The sequence below is a fragment of the Bombina bombina genome, chromosome 6 (assembly GCF_027579735.1).
Source record: "Bombina bombina isolate aBomBom1 chromosome 6, aBomBom1.pri, whole genome shotgun sequence".
NCBI classification, from domain to species: Eukaryota; Metazoa; Chordata; class Amphibia; order Anura; family Bombinatoridae; genus Bombina; species Bombina bombina.
Genome location: NC_069504.1, coordinates 289385036 through 289409196, shown reverse-complemented (window position 1 = coordinate 289409196; position 24161 = coordinate 289385036). Strand labels below are relative to the sequence as shown.

Genomic DNA, 24161 nt, shown 5'->3' with positions numbered 1-24161 from the left:
TCTTTGGTAAATTGATCCTCCAACCATGTTTTTGAAGAAACAACACAAGTTGATTCGTGTGAGATTCTGCTAAATTAAAAGATTGAGCCAGTACCAAGATATTGTCCAAATAAGGAAACACTGCAATACCCTGCTCTCTGATTACAGATAGAAGGGCACCGAGAACCTTCGAAAAGATTCTTGGAGCTGTTGCTAGGCCAAATGGAAGAGCAACAAATTGGTAATGCTTGTCTAGAAAAGAGAATCTCAGAAACCGATAGTGGTCTGGATGAATCGGAATGTGAAGATACGCATCCTGTAAGTCTATTGAGGACATGTAATGACCTTGCTAAACAAAAGGCAGAATAGTCCTTATAGTCACCATCTTGAAAGTTGGGACCCTTATAAATTGATTCAAAAACTTCAGATCCAGAACTGGTCTGAAAGAATTTTCCTTCTTCGGCACAATGAGTAGATTTGAATAAAAACCCAGACCCTGTTCCAGAAGTGGAACTGGTACAATTACTCCTGAAAGCTCTAGATCTTGAACACACTTCACACAGCTTGAGCTTTAACAGGATTTGTTGGAACGCGAGAAAGAAAAAATCTTCTCACAGGAGGTCTTATTCCGAAACCTATTCGATACCCCTGAGAGAAAAATATTCTGAATCCAATTATTCTGAATGGAACCTGCCCAAACGTCTTGAAATAATTTCAATCTGCCTCCCACCAGCAGAACTGGATTGAGGGCCGCACCTTCATGCAGACTTAGGGGCTGGCTTTGGTTTTTTATAAGGCTTGGATTTATTCCAACTCGAAGATGGCTTCCAATTGGAGCCAGAGTCCATAGGGGAAGAAGTGGTTTTCTGTTCTCTATTCTGACGAAAGGAACAAAACCAATTAGAAACTTTAGATTTACCCTTAGACTTAATCCTGGGGCAAAAAAAAACTCACTTCCAACCAGTAATAGTGGAAATAATAGAATCCAGCTAAGAACCAAACAAATTATTACCCTGGAATGAAAGAGATAGTAATCTAGACTTAGATACCATGTCAGCATTCCATGATATGAGCCATAAAGCTCATCTAGCAAAAATAGCCAAAAACATAGATTTAACATTAATCTTGATGATATCAAAAATAGCATCACAGATAAAATGATTAGCATGTTGAAGCAAACAAACAATGCTATGCAAATCAGAATCTTTTTCCCCAATGTGCTTAGCTATCTAACCAAAAAGATGACACAGCCGCAACATCAGCTATAGAAATGGCAGGTCTGAGAATATAGCCAGAATATAAATAAGCTTTCCTTAGATAAGATTCAATCTTCCTATCTAAAGGATCCTTAAAAGAGGTACTATCTTCCATAGGAATAGTAGTACGTTTAGCAAGAGAAGAAATAGCCCCATCAACCTTTGGAACTTTTTCCCAAAACTCTACCTTAGCTACTGGCAAAGGATACAACTTTTTAAACCTTGAAGAAGGAACAAAAGAAGTATAAGGCTTAGACCATTCCCTAGCAATAATATCAGAAATAGCATCAGGAACAGGAAAAACCTCTGGAGTAACCACAGGAGGTTTATAAACAGAATTTAACTGTTTACTGGATTTATTATCAAGGAGGACCAGACTCCTCAATATCCAAAGTTATTAATACTTCTTTTAACAAAGAACGAATATACTCAAACTTAAAAAGATAAGTTGATTTATCAGTATCAATATCTGAAGTAGGGTCTTCTGAATCAGAGAGATCCTCATCAGAGGTGGATATGTCAGTATGTTGTCGGTCATTACAAATTTCATTACGTTTATTTGAAGGCGGTATAGCAGCCATAGCCTTCTGTATCGCATCAGCAATCTAATTTTTTATATCAACAGGGATATCATGTACTTTAGATGTTGAAAGAACAACAGATACTGTACTAGCACAAATAGAAACCCTTTCTGCATGCAAAAGCTTATCATGACAACTGTTACATACTACAGCTGGAGATATAATCTCCACTAGCTTACAACAGATACACTTAGCTTTGGTAGAACTGTGTTCAGGCAGCATGGTTCCTACAGCAGCTTCTAGACAGGATCTGATTGAGACATCTTGTAAAATGTAAAAAAAAGAAAAAGAACATTAAACAGAAATATCTTATTTCCCCATATAGCAGTTTCAGGAATGGGAAATAATGCAAATGCTAAAATTGACAAAAAAGCAAATAGCATAGCCCTCTGAGCATAAAGAAGGCAAGGAGCTGTAGTGGGGTAGAATATAAATAATTTTTTTGGCACCAAGGATGACGCACAACGCAAAAGGAAGTTGAGAAATTATTTGGCGCCAACAAACATCCGGAAATGATGCAACTTGAATCATAACAAACACAAATCCACGTCAAACAACCTAGCGGCAACTAAGACGCCAGAAATGACTTACTTGCTTCGTTACGGACGCATATTCGTGCAAAACAATTCTCGCGCCAAGAATGATGCAATAAATAACAGCATTTTGCCTAATTTGCCTGCAAGTTTTCAAAGAAAAAACAAGTCAAATTGAAAAAGACTATACCCCAGGTAATCCAAAAAGAACGATACAGAAGAGTTGTCAGCTAAAAACAGTCTTTATTTGCTTCATTTAAAACAGGTACAATGGTGTAGCAGAACAGCCCTTTTAGCTGCAACTGAGTCTTACGCGTTTCAGCATTGATGCCGTACTCATAGCCCAGGTAAGACAAACTTCCTAAAACATGATTCCCATAACAAAACTGCCAGACTGCAAAGGGAAATACACATAGACCTGACTCATGGCAAATATAAGTAAATACATATATTTAAAACTTTATATAATACATAAAGCGCAAAACCATAGCTGAGAGTGTCTTAAATAATGATACATACTTACCAAAAGACACCCATTAACATATAGCAGATAGCCAAACCAGTACTGAAAACTATCAGCAGAGGTAATGGTATATAAGAGTATATCGTCTATCTGAAAAGGGAGGTAGAAGATGAATCCCTACGACCGATAACAGAGAACCCTTGAAAAGATTTCCCGTGAGAGAAACCATAAAATCCATAGGCGATACTCTCTTCACATCCCTCTGACAAACACTGTACTCTGAGAAGAATTGGGCTTCAGAATGCTTAGAAGCGCTTATCATAGAAGAAATCATCAAGCACAAACTTACTTCATCACCTCCATAGGAGGCAAAGTTTGCAAAACTGAATTGTGGGTGTGGTGAGGGGTGTATTTATAGGCATTTTGAGGTTTGGGAAACTTTTCCCCTCCTGGTAGGATTGTATATCCCATACGTCACTAGCTCATGGACTCTTGCCAATTACATGAAAGAAAGTGCATTTGCTTACAAATCTTTGTATGTAACGTTGTCATCAGAATGTTGCTTTCAGTTCTGCTCATATCACAGAAGAGATATAGTATAGAGATTCTGGTGTTTGGAAGCAAACCACTACTCATACTATATATTGTGAGATCCAGTTAACAGAAACACGGCTGCACCAAACACGGTATTAGAAAAGCTAAAACTAAATCAAGGAAAGAGTGGGTTTAAACTTGCACAGGATATTTTGTAGTAGAGGTCCCAGAAAACGTGTGTTGTGCCATACAATAACCAGAAAGAATACCACAATTCACTGAAAGCTAACCCAAAATAAACTGGAACTGCAGTTAGAATGCCAAAAAGGGTCAAAATGTTCTTATCACATGTACAAAAATACAATTATTTGAGCTAAGGCTAAACTAGAAACAGAACTTAAAAAGGTTTAAAGGGACATGAAACGCAAAAAAATTATTTCATGATTCAGATAGAGAATACAATTTTAAACAACTTTCTAATTTACTTATATTATCTCATCTGTTTTATTCTCTTTGTATCATTTGTTGAAGGAGCAGCGATGCACTAATGGTTTCTAACTGAACAAATGGGTGAGCCAATCACAATCGGCATATATATGAAGCCACCAATCAACAGCTAGAACCTAGGTTCTCTAGTGCTCCTGCACTTGCCTAGATAAACCTTTCAGCAAAGGATAACAAGAGAAGGAAGCAAATTATATAATAGAAGTAAATTGGAAAGTTGTTTGAAATGGTATTCTCTATCTGAATCATGAAAGAAAAAATGTGGGTTTCATGTCCCTTTAATAAACATTTATTTTAATCAAATACTGTGCATTTAAATAATCCTCCCTAACTATGAAATTTTGGGAGGTAGCCAAAAAATACCAAACATGCCAAGATCTTTTAATCCCTCACACTCCCAATATACACTCCCAGTATATCTCAGTCTAACGTAAAGCCAAGAAAAGGGGAATAGAAAAGTAGATAAGGACAAAGCAAGATAAATAAGATGCATTCTAGAACTTTTAACATCAAAAAAGGAAAAATAGGGTGGGTCTTGTGAACTCTAACACCAGGTAAGCATATATTTTATTTTCCTTCATAAAGTGATGAGAGTCCAAGAACCATTACGAGTGGGATCTAATACCCAAGTGGTAGAGTCTAAAATACCAAAAACAGGCTGGGACAAAAGACAGGAAGGCACATCTTTGATCAGACACTGCAGCCTGTAGAACTATACTGGCAAAAGCAGCCTCAGCAAAAACATCAAAATTGTGTGAAGTAACTAAGTTGCAGCATTTGTTCTACAGAAGTCCCATTTTTGAAAGCCCAAAAGGTAGATACAGATCTGGTAGAGTGAGATGTAATACGAGGTGGTGGATGTCTTTCCTCCTCCTCCTTCCAGTGACCTGGGAAATTAATAAGCAAAGCCAAGGATTGACTGAAGTCTTTGGTAGCTTGAGAATAACATTTCAAAGCTCTAACCACATTAAAATTATGAACTAGACACTTGGCATTCTTTAGGATAGAACAAAGAAAGTAACAACAGTGTCCTGGTTAATGTTTTGAGAAGAAACCACTTTAGGCAAAAAACTCAAATATGTCCTAGAAACTACCTTATTCTTGATGAAAAATAAGATAGGGAATCTGTCATGATACAAGCATGTGGAGTAGTTGATACCTGGAGTGGCTACCCAGCAGAGGTAGTATTGTGGTCTCAGCCTGGAAAGGGTTAATGTGAACCGCTTGTTCTTTGTGCGATATCTGTTTTCAGGAAAGCTGTAAGCCAAGACCCCCCTCCTTTGCCTGTCACAGATTTAATGTGAAATGTTATTTGTATAATGTGTGTGTGTAGGAATATGGGAAGTTTCAAGACCACCCCTCCTCTTGGAGATTGATACTGAGAGCCAAGACTTGTTGCATTGGCTGAACTCGTCGTAAATTATAACAAGGGCGGTTTCCTTAACATGACAAAGAAAGCTAGGTTTAAGTGTATGTAACAGAAAGACTTTTGGTTAGAACACCCTGGGACTCAAGCAGCCAACATCATGGAAGGCAGTTCTCCACATATCTAAAGGAATTTGGTAAAAAAAGCTTAGAGAGAGATTTTCTGGTTTTTTAATCTAGACCAAATTGTTTGTGATAAATGCGTTCAGTCGCCATTCCACCGCTTGAGCATGATGAGTTGAAGAGAACGTAAGTGATCTTTTGCCAATGGAATGTCATCCAAAGCTGCCACCATCAAATACACCACTTCCATACACTGCGCCACAGCAGGGTAATTAAGTATGTAGAGTTGCACAGACCCTCTTCAGTTTCGTTCTTTAAGATTTTGTAAGAGAAAGGTGCATGGAAACCAAATCTTTAACAACTCCTATATATTGATATTCAAACCAGTTATACATAAAAAATTGAAGAATGGTGGCTGTGCAAAATATCGCCAAAATGCAAAGAAGGATCTTGGATCAAAATGTCATCCAAGAAAACAGCTAACACCAAGAGTTAGCAATACTTTACATAATAGAAAATGTAAATACTCTATCTTGAATATGAAGGTAGTGGATACCAAGTCCTGTTCTGTAGCCCTCCATCAGAGGAGAGATCAGACTCATCAGTACTTTAAAACCAGGAGAGAAGCCCATATGAGCTCCCCAAGAGGTAACCAAAGTATACAAACAATGCCACTGAGAGGGAAAAGCAGGATAAACTTTTCTAGAGTTAGCAATGTTGCCTAAACACGAATATAACAGAAAAAGGAATCTATGGACAGTACAGTTTATACTATTAAGTCACTAAATGAATCAAATTAAACTCAAAGAAAGGAATCCCCTAACCTGGCGGAGAGTAATACAGCACCACTTCAAATAAAAATATATCAATATTTATGCCAAAAAACGAGCTCTTGATACATTGTGGTACTTTACCACCTTCCGTACAAAATAATATACAGCCACCTTAGAATGCAATGTAAAGAAGATGGCAGCTGTATTAGCAGTTTTCTGAGAGAAAGAAGGAGGCGGCGCACAAGAAAGACACAAAAAAAGTTAACTGTAGTGCACCCGCTGCACTGTAAAAAGATCAATACAGAGAGCAACATAGAACTACCGTGCTATAAAGACAGAGTGAGCCTCGCAAGCACTCAATGTGTGTGTGCTTACAGGTTTGTTTTGTTTTTTCTCCACATATAAAGTCTGCAAAATGATGTGCCCTAGCTAATTATTAAAAAAAAAAATAAGGGATTCCCTGAATACAAAAGTGAGATTAAAATAGATACTGTCTCAAAGTGTGCAGTATAAATGTCTAGTCCCCTGGCCAGCATAAAAACCTAGATCAGGGGTTTTCAAATCTGTCCTCAGGCCTCCCTAACAGGCCAGATTTTCAATTCTACCTTGGGTAAGAACAAGTTTTTCACCTGTGCTCCAGTTCAGATATCCTGAAAATCTGGCCTGTTAGGGAAGCCCAAGGACAGGTTTGAAAACCCCTAACAACAGCTGTGCAATTATTATTATTTATTTTTTTTTGGGGGGGGGGGGAGAAGAAGAAATTATTTTTCCATTAATTTTTTTTTTTTTTTTAATATTTTTTTAAACATACATTTTGCATTAAAAAAATGCATTTAACTGTTCGAAACACCAGCTTGTTCCCTTTGCAAATTACACTACAGACGAATTAAGCCTAAAAGAGCACATCCAGTCTGCCAAATTCCTGGTCTGTGCACACCTCAGGACTGATGCAACAAACCATGAGGCAATTAAAATAGCGGGGGAAGCATTTTGTGATGTGATGCTTCCTGGTCCGCCCCTGTGAAGGAGTTATTAGTGCTGCTGCTGGGCTAGACTGAACATTTGTGTGACTGACATGACCTGTTAAGGCAGCCTCATGCTATTTAGATATTGCATTGCCTCATATTGTGATTAACTGCACAGTCATAACCCTGACCTAGATGTACCGGATAGTAGCCTGTGGGCTATGTGACTGTATTTTTAACTTGCCTGAAAAACACCCACTCTACCGTGCTTACCCAGCTGCAGGAATCCTGCGTCTAGAAGAAGAGCCCATCCAGAGCACCTCAATTTTTCACCTTCTCCTCAGGAGGCAAAAAAAAAAGAAATCAAGTGGGAGGATTAAAAACTATGTTGGGTATTTTTTGCCTGCCTCCTAGAATACTCGATTATAATCCCACGAGTAATAGTTTGTGGACTCTCGCCACCTTATGGAAGAAATATAGAGTGAGTACATGTGATAAAGATTCCAAAAAGAAAATTTATGCTTACCTGATAAATTTGTTTCTTTTTGGATACGATGAGTCCACGGATTTCATCCTTACTTGTGGGATTACGCCTCCTGGTCAACAGGAGGAGGCAAAGAGCACCACAGCAGAGCTGTATATATAGCTCCTCCCTTCCCTCCCACTCCAGTCATTCGACCAAAGTTAGGAAGAGAAAGGAAAAGCTAATGTGCAGAGATGTCTGAAGTTTAACAAAATAAAAGTAAAGTGTGAAGAGAAGACCAAGTTGCAGCCTTGCAAATCTGTTCAACAGAAGCATCATTTTTGAATGCCCATGAGGAAGTAACGGCCCTAGTAGAATAAGCCGTAGTTCTTTCAGGAGGCCGCTGTCCAGCAGTCTCATATGCAAAACGGATTATACTCTTCAGCCATAAAGAAAGAGAGGTAGCCATAGCTTTCTGACCCCTACGTTTCCCAGAAAAAAACACAAACAAAGAAGATGATGGACGAAAACCCTTAGTAGCTTGCAAATAGAACTTTAAAGCACGGACCACATCTAAATTATGTAGTAGACGTTCCTTCTGAGAAGGATTAGGACACAAAGATGGAACCACAATTTCCTGATTGATGTTCTTATCTGAAACAACCTTAGGAAGAAACCCAGGTTTGGTACGCAACACCACCTTATCCGCATGAAAAATAAGATAAGGAGAATTATATTGTAATGCTGAAAGCTCTGATACTCTTCGAGCAGAAGAGATAGCAACGAAAAACAAAACTTTCTAAGATAATAACTTAATATCTATGGAATGCATAGGTTCAAACGGAACCCCTTGAAGAACTCTAAGAACCAAATTCAAACTCCAAGGAGGAGCAATAGGTCTAAATACAGGCGTGATTCTAGTCAGAGCCTGACAAAAGGATTGTACATCTGGAACATCTGCCAGATGTTTGTGTAACAAAATAGACAAAGCAGAAATCTGTCCCTTTAGGGAACTAGCGGATAACCCCTTCTCCAATCCTTCTTGGAGAAAAGACAAAATTCTGGGAATCCTTACCCTAACTCCATGAGTAACCCTTGAATTCACACCGATAAAGATATCTACGCTATATCTTATGGTAAATCTTCCTAGTAACAGGCTTACGTGCCTGAATTAAAGTATCTATGACCGAATCAGAAAAACCTCGGTGGGACAAAATTAAGCGTTCAATCTCCAAGCAGTCAGCTGCAGAGAAACTAGATTCGGGTGATGGAAGGGACCCTGAATGAGAAGGTCCTTCCTCAATGAAAGCCTCCAGGGCGGCAGAGATGACATGTCCACTAGATCGGCATACCAAATCCTGCAAGGCCACGCTGGAGCAATGAGGATCACGATGCCCTCTCCTGTTTGATCCGAGCGATCACCCGGGGAAGAAGAGCAAATGGTGGAAACACATACGCCAGGCTGAAGGACCAAGGAACTGCCAAGGCAACTATCAGCTCGGCCTGGGGATCCCTGGATCTGGACCCGTATCTCGGAAGTTTTGCATTCTGACGAGATGCCATAAGGTCCAATTCCGGCCAACCCCATCTGCGAATCAGGCTTGAAAAACAGAATTTATGTTTACCTGATAAATTACTTTCTCCAACGGTGTGTCCGGTCCACGGCGTCATCCTTACTTGTGGGATATTCTCTTCCCCAACAGGAAATGGCAAAGAGCCCAGCAAAGCTGGTCACATGATCCCTCCTAGGCTCCGCCTACCCCAGTCATTCGACCGACGTTAAGGAGGAATATTTGCATAGGAGAAACCATATGATACCGTGGTGACTGTAGTTAAAGAAAATAAATTATCAGACCTGATTAAAAAACCAGGGCGGGCCGCGGCCCGGACACACCGTTGGAGAAAGTAATTTATCAGGTAAACATAAATTCTGTTTTCTCCAACATAGGTGTGTCCGGTCCACGGCGTCATCCTTACTTGTGGGAACCAATACCAAAGCTTTAGGACACGGATGATGGGAGGGAGCAAATCAGGTCACCTAGATGGAAGGCACCACAGCTTGCAAAACCTTTCTCCCAAAAATAGCCTCAGAAGAAGCAAAAGTATCAAACTTGTAAAATTTGGTAAAAGTGTGCAGTGAAGACCAAGTCGCTGCCCTACATATCTGATCAACAGAAGCCTCGTTCTTGAAGGCCCATGTGGAAGCCACAGCCCTAGTGGAATGAGCTGTGATTCTTTCGGGAGGCTGCCGTCCGGCAGTCTCGTAAGCCAATCTGATGATGCTTTTAATCCAAAAAGAGAGAGAGGTAGAAGTTGCTTTTTGACCTCTCCTTTTACCGGAATAAACAACAAACAAGGAAGATGTTTGTCTAAAATCCTTTGTAGCGTCTAAATAGAATTTTAGAGCGCGAACAACATCCAAATTGTGCAACAAACGTTCCTTCTTTGAAACTGGTTTCGGGCACAGAGAAGGTACGATAATCTCCTGGTTAATGTTTTTGTTAGAAACAACTTTTGGAAGAAAACCAGGTTTAGTACGTAAAACCACCTTATCTGCATGGAACACCAGATAAGGAGGAGAACACTGCAGAGCAGATAATTCTGAAACTCTTCTAGCAGAAGAAATTGCAACCAAAAACAAAACTTTCCAAGATAATAACTTAATATCAATGGAATGTAAGGGTTCAAACGGAACCCCCTGAAGAACTGAAAGAACTAAGTTGAGACTCCAAGGAGGAGTCAAAGGTTTGTAAACAGGCTTGATTCTAACCAGAGCCTGAACAAAGGCTTGAACATCTGGCACAGCTGCCAGCTTTTTGTGAAGTAACACAGACAAGGCAGAAATCTGTCCCTTCAGGGAACTTGCAGATAATCCTTTTTCCAATCCTTCTTGAAGGAAGGATAGAATCTTAGGAATCTTAACCTTGTCCCAAGGGAATCCTTTAGATTCACACCAACAGATATATTTTTTCCAAATTTTGTGGTAAATCTTTCTAGTTACAGGCTTTCTGGCCTGAACAAGAGTATCGATAACAGAACCTGAGAACCCTCGCTTCGATAAGATCAAGCGTTCAATCTCCAAGCAGTCAGCTGGAGTGAGACCAGATTCGGATGTTCGAACGGACCTTGAACAAGAAGGTCTCGTCTCAAAGGTAGCTTCCATGGTGGAGCCGATGACATATTCACCAGATCTGCATACCAAGTCCTGCGTGGCCACGCAGGAGCTATCAAGATCACCGACGCCCTCTCCTGATTGATCCTGGCTACCAGCCTGGGGATGAGAGGAAACGGCGGGAATACATAAGCTAGTTTGAAGGTCCAAGGTGCTACTAGTGCATCCACTAGAGCCGCCTTGGGATCCCTGGATCTGGACCCGTAGCAAGGAACTTTGAAGTTCTGACGAGAGGCCATCAGATCCATGTCTGGAATGCCCCACAGTTGAGTGATTTGGACAAAGATTTCCGGATGGAGTTCCCACTCCCCCGGATGCAATGTCTGACGACTCAGAAAATCCGCTTCCCAATTTTCCACTCCTGGGATGTGGATTGCAGACAGGTGGCAGGAGTGAGACTCCGCCCATTGAATGATTTTGGTCACTTCTTCCATCGCCAGGGAACTCCTTGTTCCCCCCTGATGGTTGATGTACGCAACAGTTGTCATGTTGTCTGATTGAAACCGTATGAACTTGGCCCTCGCTAGCTGAGGCCAAGCCTTGAGAGCATTGAATATCGCTCTCAGTTCCAGAATATTTATCGGTAGAAGAGATTCTTCCCGAGACCAAAGACCCTGAGCTTTCAGGGATCCCCAGACCGCGCCCCAGCCCATCAGACTGGCGTCGGTCGTGACAATGACCCACTCTGGTCTGCGGAAGGTCATCCCTTGTGACAGGTTGTCCAGGGACAGCCACCAACGGAGTGAGTCTCTGGTCCTCTGATTTACTTGTATCCTCGGAGACAAGTCTGTATAGTCCCCATTCCACTGACTGAGCATGCACAGTTGTAATGGTCTTAGATGAATGCGCGCAAAAGGAACTATGTCCATTGCCGCTACCATCAAACCTATCACTTCCATGCACTGCGCTATGGAAGGAAGAGGAACGGAATGAAGTATCCGACAAGAGTCTAGAAGTCTTGTTTTTCTGGCCTCTGTCAGAAAAATCCTCATTTCTAAGGAGTCTATTATTGTTCCCAAGAAGGGAACCCTTGTCGACGGAGATAGAGAACTCTTTTCCACGTTCACTTTCCATCCGTGAGATCTGAGAAAGGCCAGGACGATGTCCGTGTGAGCCTTTGCTTGAGGAAGGGACGACGCTTGAATCAGAATGTCGTCCAAGTAAGGTACTACAGCAATGCCCCTTGGTCTTAGCACAGCTAGAAGGGACCCTAGTACCTTTGTGAAAATCCTTGGAGCAGTGGCTAATCCGAAAGGAAGCGCCACGAACTGGTAATGCTTGTCCAGGAATGCGAACCTTAGGAACCGATGATGTTCCTTGTGGATAGGAATATGTAGATACGCATCCTTTAAATCCACCGTGGTCATGAATTGACCTTCCTGGATGGAAGGAAGAATTGTTCGAATGGTTTCCATCTTGAACGATGGAACCTTGAGAAACTTGTTTAAGATCTTGAGATCTAAGATTGGTCTGAACGTTCCCTCTTTTTTGGGAACTATGAACAGATTGGAGTAGAACCCCATCCCTTGTTCTCCTAATGGAACAGGATGAATCACTCCCATTGTTAACAGGTCTTCTACACAATGTAAGAATGCCTGTCTTTTTATGTGGTCTGAAGACAACTGAGACCTGTGGAACCTCCCCCTTGGGGGAAGCCCCTTGAATTCCAGAAGATAACCTTGGGAGACTATTTCTAGTGTCCAAGGATCCAGAACATCTCTTGCCCAAGCCTGAGCGAAGAGAGAGAGTCTGCCCCCCACCAGATCCGGACCCGGATCGGGGGCCAACATTTCATGCTGTCTTGGTAGCAGTGGCAGGTTTCTTGGCCTGCTTTCCCTTGTTCCAGCCTTGCATTGGTCTCCAAGCTTGCTTGGCTTGAGAAGTATTACCCTCTTGCTTAGAGGACGTAGCACTTTGGGCTGGTCCGTTTCTACGAAAGGGACGAAAATGAGGTTTATTTTTGGCCTTGAAAGGCCGATCCTGAGGAAGGGCATGGCCCTTACCCCCAGTGATATCAGAGATAATCTCCTTCAAGTCAGGGCCAAACAGCGTTTTCCCCTTGAAAGGAATGTTAAGTAGCTTGTTCTTGGAAGACGCATCAGCTGACCAAGATTTCAACCAAAGCGCTCTGCGCGCCACAATAGCAAACCCAGAATTCTTAGCCGCTAACCTAGCCAATTGCAAAGTGGCGTCTAGGGTGAAAGAATTAGCCAATTTGAGAGCATTGATTCTGTCCATAATCTCCTCATAAGGAGGAGAATCACTATCGACCGCCTTTACCAGCTCATCGAACCAGAAACATGCGGCTGTAGTGACAGGGACAATGCATGAAATTGGTTGTAGAAGGTAACCCTGCTGAACAAACATCTTTTTAAGTAAACCTTCTAATTTTTTATCCATAGGATCTTTGAAAGCACAACTATCTTCTATGGGTATAGTGGTGCGTTTGTTTAAAGTGGAAACCGCTCCCTCGACCTTGGGGACTGTCTGCCATAAGTCCTTTCTGGGGTCGACCATAGGAAACAATTTTTTAAATATGGGGGGAGGGACGAAAGGAATACCGGGCCTTTCCCATTCTTTATTTACAATGTCCGCCACCCGCTTGGGTATAGGAAAAGCTTCTGGGAGCCCCGGGACCTCTAGGAACTTGTCCATTTTACATAGCTTCTCTGGGATGACCAAATTGTCACAATCATCCAGAGTGGATAATACCTCCTTAAGCAGAGCGCGGAGATGTTCCAACTTAAATTTAAACGTAATCACATCAGGTTCAGCTTGTTGAGAAATGTTCCCTGAATCTGTAATTTCTCCCTCAGACAAAACCTCCCTGGCCCCATCAGACTGGTTTAGGGGCCCTTCAGAACCATTATTATCAGCGTCGTCATGCTCTTCAGTATCTAAAACAGAGCAGTCGCGCTTACGCTGATAAGTGTGCATTTTGGCTAAAATGTTTTTGACAGAATTATCCATTACAGCCGTTAATTGTTGCATAGTAAGGAGTATTGGCGCGCTAGATGTACTAGGGGCCTCCTGAGTGGGCAAGACTCGTGTAGACGAAGGAGGGAATGATGCAGTACCATGCTTACTCCCCTCACTTGAGGAATCATCTTGGGCATCATTGTCATTGTCACATAAATCACATTTATTTAAATGAGAAGGAACTCTGGCTTCCCCACATTCAGAACACAGTCTATCTGGTAGTTCAGACATGTTAAACAGGCATAAACTTGATAACAAAGTACAAAAAACGTTTTAAAATAAAACCGTTACTGCCACTTTAAATTTTAAACTGAACACACTTTATTACTGCAATTGCGAAAAAATATGAAGGAATTGTTCAAAATTCATCAAAATTTCACCACAGTGTCTTAAAGCCTTAAAAGTATTGCACACCAAATTTGGAAGCTTTAACCCTTAAAATAACGGAACCGGAGCCGTTTTGAACTTTAACCCCTTTACAGTCCCTGGTATCTGCTTTGCTGAGACCCAACCAAGCCCAAAGGGGAATACGATACCAAATGACGCCTTCAGAAAGTCTTTTCTATGTATCAGAGCTCCTCACACATGCGACTGCATGTCATGCCTCTCAAAAACAAGTGCGCAACACCGGCGCGAAAATGAGGCTCTGCCTATGATTTGGGAAAGCCCCTAAAGAATAAGGAGTCTAAAAAAGTGCCTGCCGATATAATCTTATCAAAATACCCAGATTAAATGATTCCTCAAGGCTAAATATGTGTTAATAATGAATCGATTTAGCCCAGAAAAAGTCTACAGTCTTAATAAGCCCTTGTGAAGCCCTTATTTACTATCTTAATAAACATGGCTTACCGGATCCCATAGGGAAAATGACAGCTTCCAGCATTACATCGTCTTGTTAGAATGTGTCATACCTCAAGCAGCAAGAGACTGCTCACTGTTCCCCCAACTGAAGTTAATTCCTCTCAACAGTCCTGTGTGGAACAGCCATGGATTTTAGTAACGGTTGCTAAAATCATTTTCCTCATACAAACAGAAATCTTCATCTCTTTTCTGTTTCTGAGTAAATAGTACATACCAGCACTATTTTAAAATAACAAACTCTTGATTGAATAATAAAAACTACAGTTAAACACTAAAAAACTCTAAGCCATCTCCGTGGAGATGTTGCCTGTACAACGGCAAAGAGAATGACTGGGGTAGGCGGAGCCTAGGAGGGATCATGTGACCAGCTTTGCTGGGCTCTTTGCCATTTCCTGTTGGGGAAGAGAATATCCCACAAGTAAGGATGACGCCGTGGACCGGACACACCTATGTTGGAGAAATATATCCAGATGGAGTTTCCACTCCCCCGGATGAAAGGTCTGTCTGCTCAGAAAATCCGCTTCCAGTTTTCCACTCCTGGGATGTAAATTGCCGACAGATGATAAGAGTGAGCCTCTGCCCACGGAATTATCTTGGCTACTTCGGACATCGCTAAGGAACTCCTCGTTCCCCCCCTGATGGTTGATGTAAGCCACTGTCATTATGTTGTCCGACTGGAACCTGATGAATTGGTTTGTGGCTGAGGCCAGGCTCGAAGTGCATTGAATATTGCTCTCAACTCTAGAATATTGATGGGAAGGAGAGAATCTGACTGAGACCACACCCCCTGGGCCCTCAGGGAATCCCAGACTGCTCCCCATCCCAACAGACTGGCATCTGTTGTCACTATCACCCATGAGGGTCTGCGAAAATATGTCCCCCAGGACAGATGATCCAGTGACAACCACCATAGAAGAGAGTCCCTTGTCTCCTGGTCTAGGTTTATTTGAGGAGACAAATCTGTATAATCTCCCTTTCACTGCCTGAGCATGCTTAGTTGCAGAGGCCTGAGATGAAAGCGAGCAAACGGAATAATGTCCATTGCCGCTACCATCAGACCGATTACCTCCATGCATTAAGCCACCGACGGACGAGGATTGGACTGAAGGGCTCAGCAGGTGTTCAGAATGTTTAGTTTTCTGACCTCCGTCAGAAAAAATTTCATTGAAATAGAGTCGATTAGAGTTCCCAGAAAGGGAACCCTTGTCTGAGGGACCAACAAACTCTTTTCCAGGTTTACCTTCCACCCGTGGGTTCTCAGAAAGGAAAGCACAATTTTGGTATGGGACTTTGCCAGTTGAAATGATGATGCCTGGATCAGTATATCGTCCAGATAAGGCACCACTGCAATGCCCCGAGGTCTTAGGACCGCCAATAAAGACTCCAGAACCTTTGTGAAAATTCTGGGCGCCGTGGCCAGACCGAAAGGGAGGGCCACAAACTGAAAATGTTTGTCCAGAAAGGCAAACCTTAGAAACTTGTGATGATCCCTGTGGATAAGCACATGAAGATATGCATCCTTTAGATCCACCGTTGTCATAAATTGGCCCTCCTGGATCAATGATAGAATGGTACAAATAGTTTCCATCTTGAAGGATGGAACTCTGAGGAACTTGTTTAGACTCTTGAGATCTAAGATAGGTCTGAAAGTTCCCTCTTTTTTGGGAACTACAAACAGATTTGAATAAAATCCCTGTCCCTGTTCCTGAATTGGAACAGGACAGATTATTCCAATGGAGGAGAGGTCTCTTACACAGCGTAAGAACGCCTCTTTCTTTATTTGGTCTACAGACAATCGAGAAAGAAGAAACCTTCCTCTGGGAGAAGAATTTCTGAACTCCAGTTTGTATCCCTGAGACACTATATCTATTGTCCAGGGATCCTGAACGTCTCTTACCCAAGTCTGGATGAAGAAGGATAGTCTGCCCCCTACTAGATCCGGTCCCGGATCGGGGGCCAACCCTTCATGCTGACTTGGGTGCCGCAACGGTTTTCTTAGACTGTTTTCCCTTGTTCCAAGCCTGGTTGGGTCTCCAGGTAGACTTGGTTTGCTAATAGTTCCCTTCCTGTTTAAACAAAGAGGAAGGGGGGATTCCCTTGAAATTCGAAAGGAACGAAAATTACTCTGTCGACCTCTCTGTTTGGACTTTTTATCCTGAGAGAGATGACCTTTGCCTCCCGTGATGTCAGAAATAATTTCCTTCAAGTCAGGTCCAAACAGGGTCTTCCCCTTGTAAGGGATAATCAAAAACTTAGACTTGGATGACACATCCACAGACCAAGATTTCAGCCACAAGGATCTGCGTGCTAAGATGGAAAACCCCGAACTCTTAGCCGCCAATTTTTAAACCTGCAGAGAAGCATCCGTAACAAAAGAATTAGCCAATTTAAGAGCTTTAATTCTATCCTGTATCTCTTCCAAAGAAGTCTCAGTCTTAAGAGATTCCTCCAGAGCATCAAACCAATAAGCAGCTGCAATCAAACCGTGACAATGCAGGCTGTCGGTTGCAAAAGCAACCTTTGATGAACATAAAGTTTCTTAAGGAGACCCTCTAATTTCTTATAAATAGGGTCTTTGAAAGCACAACTATCCTCAATAGGGATAGTAGTTAGTTAAGCTAAGGTGGAAATAGCTCCTTCCACCTTAGGAACCGTCTGCCAAGAATCCCTGATAGCGTCCGCTATAGGATACATCTTCTTGAAAACGGGAGGAGAGAATGGAATACCTGGCCTCTCCAATTCTTTAGCAATAATCTCTGAAGTTCTTGGGAACTGGAAAAACATCCGAATAAGAAGGAACTTCTAGATATCTGTCCAACTTACTCAATTTTTCTGGAGGAACTACAATTGAATCGCAGTCGTCAGGAGTCACCAAAACCTCCCTCAATAACAGGCGGAGGTGTTCCAGTTTAAACCTGAAGGAAACAACATCTGAATCTGTCAGTGGCAAGGCGCTTTCTGACTCAGGAAGTTCGCCTTCAGATAGGACCTCCAATTCAGATCCCTGTGATGGTACATCTGATATCGCCATTAAAGCATCAGAAGCTGTATTGACCACGTTGGTGTCCTTCCTTCTGCGTTTGCCTTGCAACACTGGGAAGGCAGACAACGCTTCTGAAAGTGTAGATGACATAACTGCAGCTATGTCCTTTAGTGTAATCGCCGCAGAAGCTGCGCCTGAGCAGGCGTTAAGGGTTGTGACGCTTGGGGAGAAAGTTGCGGCATACTCTGTATCTCATCGGTAGAACCCTAAGAGGCATCCGCTTTTGTCAAATCTTTATCAAAAAACATTTGCCCTCTAAACTGTAATGCCCTCTCAGTGCATGAGGGACAAAAAGCAACAGGAGGTTCCACATTGGCATTCAAACATAAGGAACATGTAACATTCAGAAGACCTTCCATGTCAACAAATTAAGCAAAACAAATTTGGTCGTGGGTTGCAAAAAAAAAAAAAAAAGAACAGCCTAATATGACTGTAAATAAACTGCTTCTGAAAATAACGTGTAACTGTGCCTTTAAATTTTTCTCATTAACATAAATAAATAGCACTCACACTCTGGTAGTTCTAACATGGGACTTAAAAGAATGGATAACAAGAATAACCCAAGGTCTTTTAAAAGCAGGACTGCCGTTAAACTAAAGAGCCTCTGCCGCCTCAACAGCTCTGCTGAGGCGCCTACCTGTCCCCTCGTTACTCCGATCACTGTCCACCGAGTTTACACTGCCTAAGACCGCTTGCTTCAATATCTAACCATGCGGTCTTAGCAGCCAGCAAAAGCACTGATCCGCTCTGTATGGGACCTCATCAGAAAAACAGCTGCGCGGCTTTCCTAAGCGTGCAAAGATAACTCCGCCCTTCGTGGGCGTTAACGAACACGCTAGTGCTTCCTGTTTAATAAAACGCCGAAAACTAATGTCCCAGCATAAGTTACTGAATAATTATGCCTTAAAACACGCTCCGGAACTTCAATAAAAAAACCAACTAGCCCTACACCAGAGTCTTACTCCGTAACCAGGGTCCCCAGCGTCAAGCCCACAGTCTACCTGCTCTCTAACAATAAAGTGTAATAACGTCAGATTTTATGTCCTGAGCGCTACTTGTCCTGATCTTCCCCCACCGCATCTTCCCTTGTAGTAAATAGAGAAGTCCTGAGGTGTATATTAAACTAAGGAAGTCAGATGAATAAAAGTTATAGCTGTTTCTGAGTTAGTACTGTCCCAGAAAATAAAGCTGCACATACCTTAGTGCTGAGCGACAGCATGAACAGTCCCAAAGTATCAAGAAGTCTTCTTTCCTTCCTGCCATTCTGTGGAGACATACAGGGTCTTAGTTAGTATCTGCTAAGACCATCATGTGAAGGGCAGCACACAGTATGGGAGGCGCAGTGAGAAATTAATCCCACCAGTTCCCAATGCTTTAAAGCCACCTGTAGCTCTGATCCAGAGGCGGGCAAGGAATACGGCTACACCCTGTAATAAGATAGTACTCACTGGCACCATTTTAAAAATAAAAAACTCTTGATTGAAGAATCTAAACTAACACCTCACTTTACCTCTTCTTATTACTAACACAGGCAAAGAGAATGACTGGAGTGGGAGGGAAGGGAGGAGCTATATATACAGCTCTGCTGTGGTGCTCTTTGCCTCCGCTTGTTGACAAGGAGGCGTAATCCCACTTAAGGACGAAATTCGTGGACTCATCGTATCCTTAAAAAGAAAAAGGTTTTGAAAATACACTTGCAATTGCAGTTATTTTACCAGCTAGAAGTAGACTAAACCAAAAGAACATGAAATAACTTGTGTACTGGATTCTAATACTTCTATTGGTAATAAAATGTCCTCACCTTTTTGGAGACAGGGTAGGTTCCCCAGCATCGTTTGGTTCATGAGATGCTTCATAGTGCATGAACAGTTCTTCAGCTGATCCATGAGATTTCATGCAAAGTGGGCAGATAAAACCCTAAAAGAGGGAACGAGAAATCAATGTATTCTGATGTTATGTTCATTAAAGGGACAGTCTACTAAAAATGTTATTGTTTAAAAAGATAGATAATCCCTTTATTACCCATTCACCAGTTTTGCATAACCAAAAGTTATATTATTATATGTTTTACCTCGTATCTAAGCCTCTGTCTTAGATCTTATCTTAGTGCTTTTTTACAAACTTGAATTTTAGCCACTTAGTGACAATTCCTGCATAACTCCACGTGAGTGAGCACGTTATCTATATTGCACACATGAACTAGCACTGTCTGGTAGTAAAAAGATAATAAAATTAACTGAGAAACAGTAAATGGAGTGGGTAGTAAAGGCGCTAGCTATCTTTTTATACAACAACAACAATCAAGTACACTGTCCTTTTAACAACAAAGACTGAGAGGAAACAAACAAAAACATAATTTATACTTACCTGATAAATTCCTTTCTTCTGTAGTGTGATCAGTCCATGGGTCATCATTACTTCTGGGATATTACTCCTCCCCAACAGGAAGTGCAAGAGGATTCACCCAGCAGAGCTGCATATAGCTCCTCCCCTCTACGTCACTCCCAGTCATTCGACCAAGGACCAACGAGAAAGGAAAAGCCAAGGGTGAAGTGGTGACTGGAGTATAAATTAAAAAATATTTACCTGCCTTAAAAACAGGGCGGGCCGTGGACTGATCACACTACAGAAGAAAGGAATTTATCAGGTAAGTATAAATTATGTTTTCTTCTGTTAAGTGTGATCAGTCCACGGGTCATCATTACTTCTGGGATACCAATACCAAAGCAAAAGTACACGGATGACGGGAGGGATAGGCAGGCTCTTTATACAGAAGGAACCACTGCCTGAAGAACCTTTCTCCCAAAAATAGCCTCCGATGAAGCAAAAGTGTCAAATTTGTAAAATTTGGAAAAAGTATGAAGCGAAGACCAAGTTGCAGCCTTGCAAATCTGTTCAACAGAGGCCTCATTCTTGAAGGCCCAAGTGGAAGCCACAGCTCTAGTAGAATGAGCTGTAATTCTTTCAGGAGGCTGCTGTCCAGCAGTCTCATAAGCTAAACGAATTATGCTACGAAGCCAAAAAGAAAGAGAGGTAGCGGAAGCTTTTTGACCTCTCCTCTGCCCAGAGTAAATGACAAACAGAGAAGACGTTTGTCGAAATTCCTTAGTTGCCTGTAAGTAAAATTTTAGAGCACGGACTACATCCAGGTTGTGCAGTAGACGTTCCTTCTTTGAAGAAGGATTTGGGCATAAAGAAGGAACAACAATCTCTTGATTGATATTCCTGTTAGTAACTACCTTAGGTAAAAACCCAGGTTTAGTACGCAGGACTACCTTATCCGAATGAAAAATCAAATAAGGAGAATCACAATGTAAGGCTGATAATTCAGAGACTCTTCGAGCCGAGGAAATAGCCATTAAAAATAGAACTTTCCAAGATAACAACTTTATATCAATGGAATGAAGGGGTTCAAACGGAACGCCCTGTAAAACATTAAGAACAAGGTTTAAACTCCATGGTGGAGCAACAGTTTTAAACACAGGCTTAATCCTGGCCAAAGCCTGACAAAAAGCCTGGACGTCAGGAACTTCTGACAGACGTTTGTGTAACAGAATGGACAGAGCTGAGATCTGTCCCTTTAATGAACTAGCAGATAAACCCTTTTCTAAACCTTCTTGTAGAAAAGACAATATCCTAGGAATCCTAACCTTACTCCAAGAGTAACCTTTGGATTCACACCAATATAGGTATTTACGCCATATCTTATGGTAAATCTTTCTGGTAACAGGTTTCCTAGCCTGTATTAAGGTATCAATAACTGACTCAGAAAACCCACGTCTTGATAAAATCAAGTGTTCAATTTCCAAGCAGTCAGCTTCAGAGAAGTTAGATTTTGATGTTTGAAGGGAGCCTGTATCAGAAGGTCCTGTTTCAGAGGTAGAGACCAAGGTGGACAGGATGACAAGTCCACCAGGTCTGCATACCAAGTCCTGCGTGGCCACGCAGGTGCTATTAGAATCACTGATGCTCTCTCTTGTTTGATTCTGGCAATCAATCGAGGAAGTAACGGGAAGGGTGGAAACACGTAAGTCATCCTGAAGTCCCAAGGTGCTGTCAGAGCATCTATCAGGACTGCTCCTGGATCCCTGGATCTGGACCCGTAACGAGGAAGCTTGGCGTTCTGTCGAGACGCCATGAGATCTATCTCTGGTTTGCCCCAACGTCGAAGTATTTGGGCAAAGACCTCCGGATGAAGTTCCCACTCCCCCGGATGAAAAGTCTGACGACTTAAGAAATCCGCCTCCCAGTTCTCCACTCCCGGGATGTGGATTGCTGACAGGTGGCAAGAGTGAGACTCTGCCCAGCGAATTATCTTTGATACTTCCATCATAGCTAGGGGCTTCTTGTCCCTCCCTGATGGTTGATGTAAGCTACAGTCGTGATGTTGTCCGACTGAAACCTGATGAACCCCCGAGTTGTCAACTGGGGCCAAGCCAGGAGGGCATTGAGAACTGCTCTCAATTCCAGAATGTTTATTGGCAGGAGACTCTCCTCCTGACTCCATTGTCCCTGAGCCTTCAGAGAATTCCAGACGGCACCCCAACCTAGAAGGCTGGCGTCTGTTGTTACAATTGTCCAGTCTGGTCTGCTGAATGGCATCCCCCTGGACAGATGTGGCCGAGAAAGCCACCATAGAAGAGAATTTCTGGTCTCTTGATCCAGATTCAGAGAAGGGGATAAGTCTGAGTAATCCCCATTCCACTGACTTAGCATGCACAGTTGCAGTGGTCTGAGGTGTAAGCGTGCAAAGGGTACTATGTCCATTGCCGCTACCATTAAGCCGATTACCTCCATGCATTGAGCCACTGACGGGTGTTGAATGGAATGAAGAGTGCGGCAAGCACTTTGAAGTCTTGTTAGCCTGTCCTCTGTCAGGTAAATCTTCATTTCTACAGAATCTATGAGAGTCCCCAGGAAGGGAACTCTTGTGAGTGGAACGAGTGAACTTTTCTTTTCGTTCACCTTCCATCCATGTGACCTTAGAAATGCCAGCACTAACTCTGTATGAGACTTGGCAGTTTGAAAGCTTGAAGCTTGTATCAGAATGTCGTCTAGGTATGGAGCTACCGAGATTCCCCGCGGTCTTAGTACCGCCAGAAGAGCACCCAGAACCTTTGTGAAGATTCTTGGAGCTGTAGCCAATCCGAATGGAAGAGCCACAAACTGGTAATGCCTGTCTAGGAAGGCAAACCTTAGGTACCGATAATGATCTTTGTGAATCGGTATGTGAAGGTAAGCATCTTTTAAATCTACAGTGGTCATGTACTGACCCTCTTGGATCATAGGTAAAATTGTCCGAATAGTCTCCATCTTGAACGATGGAACTCTTAGGAATTTGTTTAGGATCTTTAAGTCCAGGATTGGTCTGAAAGTTCCCTCTTTTTTGGGAACCACAAACAGATTTGAGTAAAACCCCTGTCCCTGTTCCGATCGTGGAACTGGATGGATTACTCCCATTAACAAGAGCTCTTGTACGCAGCGTAGAAACGCCTCTTTCTTTGTCTGGATTGTTGACAATCTTGACAGATGAAATCTCTCTTGGAGGAGAGTATTTGAAGTCCAGAAGGTATCCCTGAGATATTATCTCTAGCGCCCAGGGATCCTGAACATCTCTTGCCCAAGCCTGGGCGAAGAGAGAAAGTCTGCCCCCCACTAGATCCAATCCCGGATCGGGGGCCCTCAATTCATGCTGTTTTAGGGGCAGCAGCAGGTTTCCTAGTCTGCTTGCCCTTGTTCCAGGACTGGTTAGGTTTCCAGCCTTGTCTGTAGCGAGCAACAGCTCCTTCCTGTTTTGGTGCAGAGGAAGTTGATGCTGCTCCTGCTTTGAAATTACGAAAGGAACGAAAATTAGACTGTCTAGTCTTGGCTTTGGCTTTGTCCTGAGGCAGGGCATGGCCTTTACCTCCTGTAATGTCAGCGATAATCTCTTTCAACCCGGGCCCGAATAAGGTCTGCCCTTTGAAAGGTATATTAAGCAATTTAGACTTAGAAGTAACATCAGCTGACCAGGATTTTAGCCACAGCGCCCTGCGTGCCTGAATGGCGAATCCTGAATTCTTCGCCGTAAGTTTAGTAAGATGTACTACGGCCTCCGAAATGAATGAATTAGCTAGTTTAAGGACTCTAAGCCTGTCCATAATGTCGTCCAGAGTAGCTGAACCAATGTTCTCTTCCAGAGACTCAATCCAGAATGCCGCTGCAGCCGTGATCGGCGCAATGCATGCAAGGGGTTGCAATATAAAACCTTGTTGAACAAACATTTTCTTAAGGTAACCCTCTAATTTTTTTATCCATTGGATCTGAAAAAGCACAGCTATCCTCCACCGGGATAGTGGTACGCTTAGCTAAGGTAGAAACTGCTCCCTCCACCTTAGGGACTGTTTGCCATAAGTCCCTTGTGGTGGCGTCTATTGGAAACATTTTTCTAAATATCGGAGGGGGTGAGAACGGCACACCGGGTCTATCCCACTCCTTAGTAACAATTTCAGTAAGTCTCTTAGGTATAGGAAAAACCTCAGTACTCGTCGGTACCGCAAAATATTTATCCAACCTACACATTTTCTC

The 24161-nt window shown here is 42.4% G+C and overlaps 1 protein-coding gene across 1 annotated transcript in view; it reads right to left on the bottom strand.

The window, feature by feature from the left end:
- The window catches only part of EEA1 (early endosome antigen 1), a 643459-nt gene that overhangs the window by 527457 nt on the left and 91841 nt on the right, over positions 1-24161 (bottom strand). Inside the window, exon 3 of the mRNA XM_053719231.1 lies at positions 19396-19511. Coding sequence (XP_053575206.1) covers positions 19396-19511 — 116 coding nt within the window. The remainder of the gene's footprint in view (positions 1-19395; positions 19512-24161) is intronic.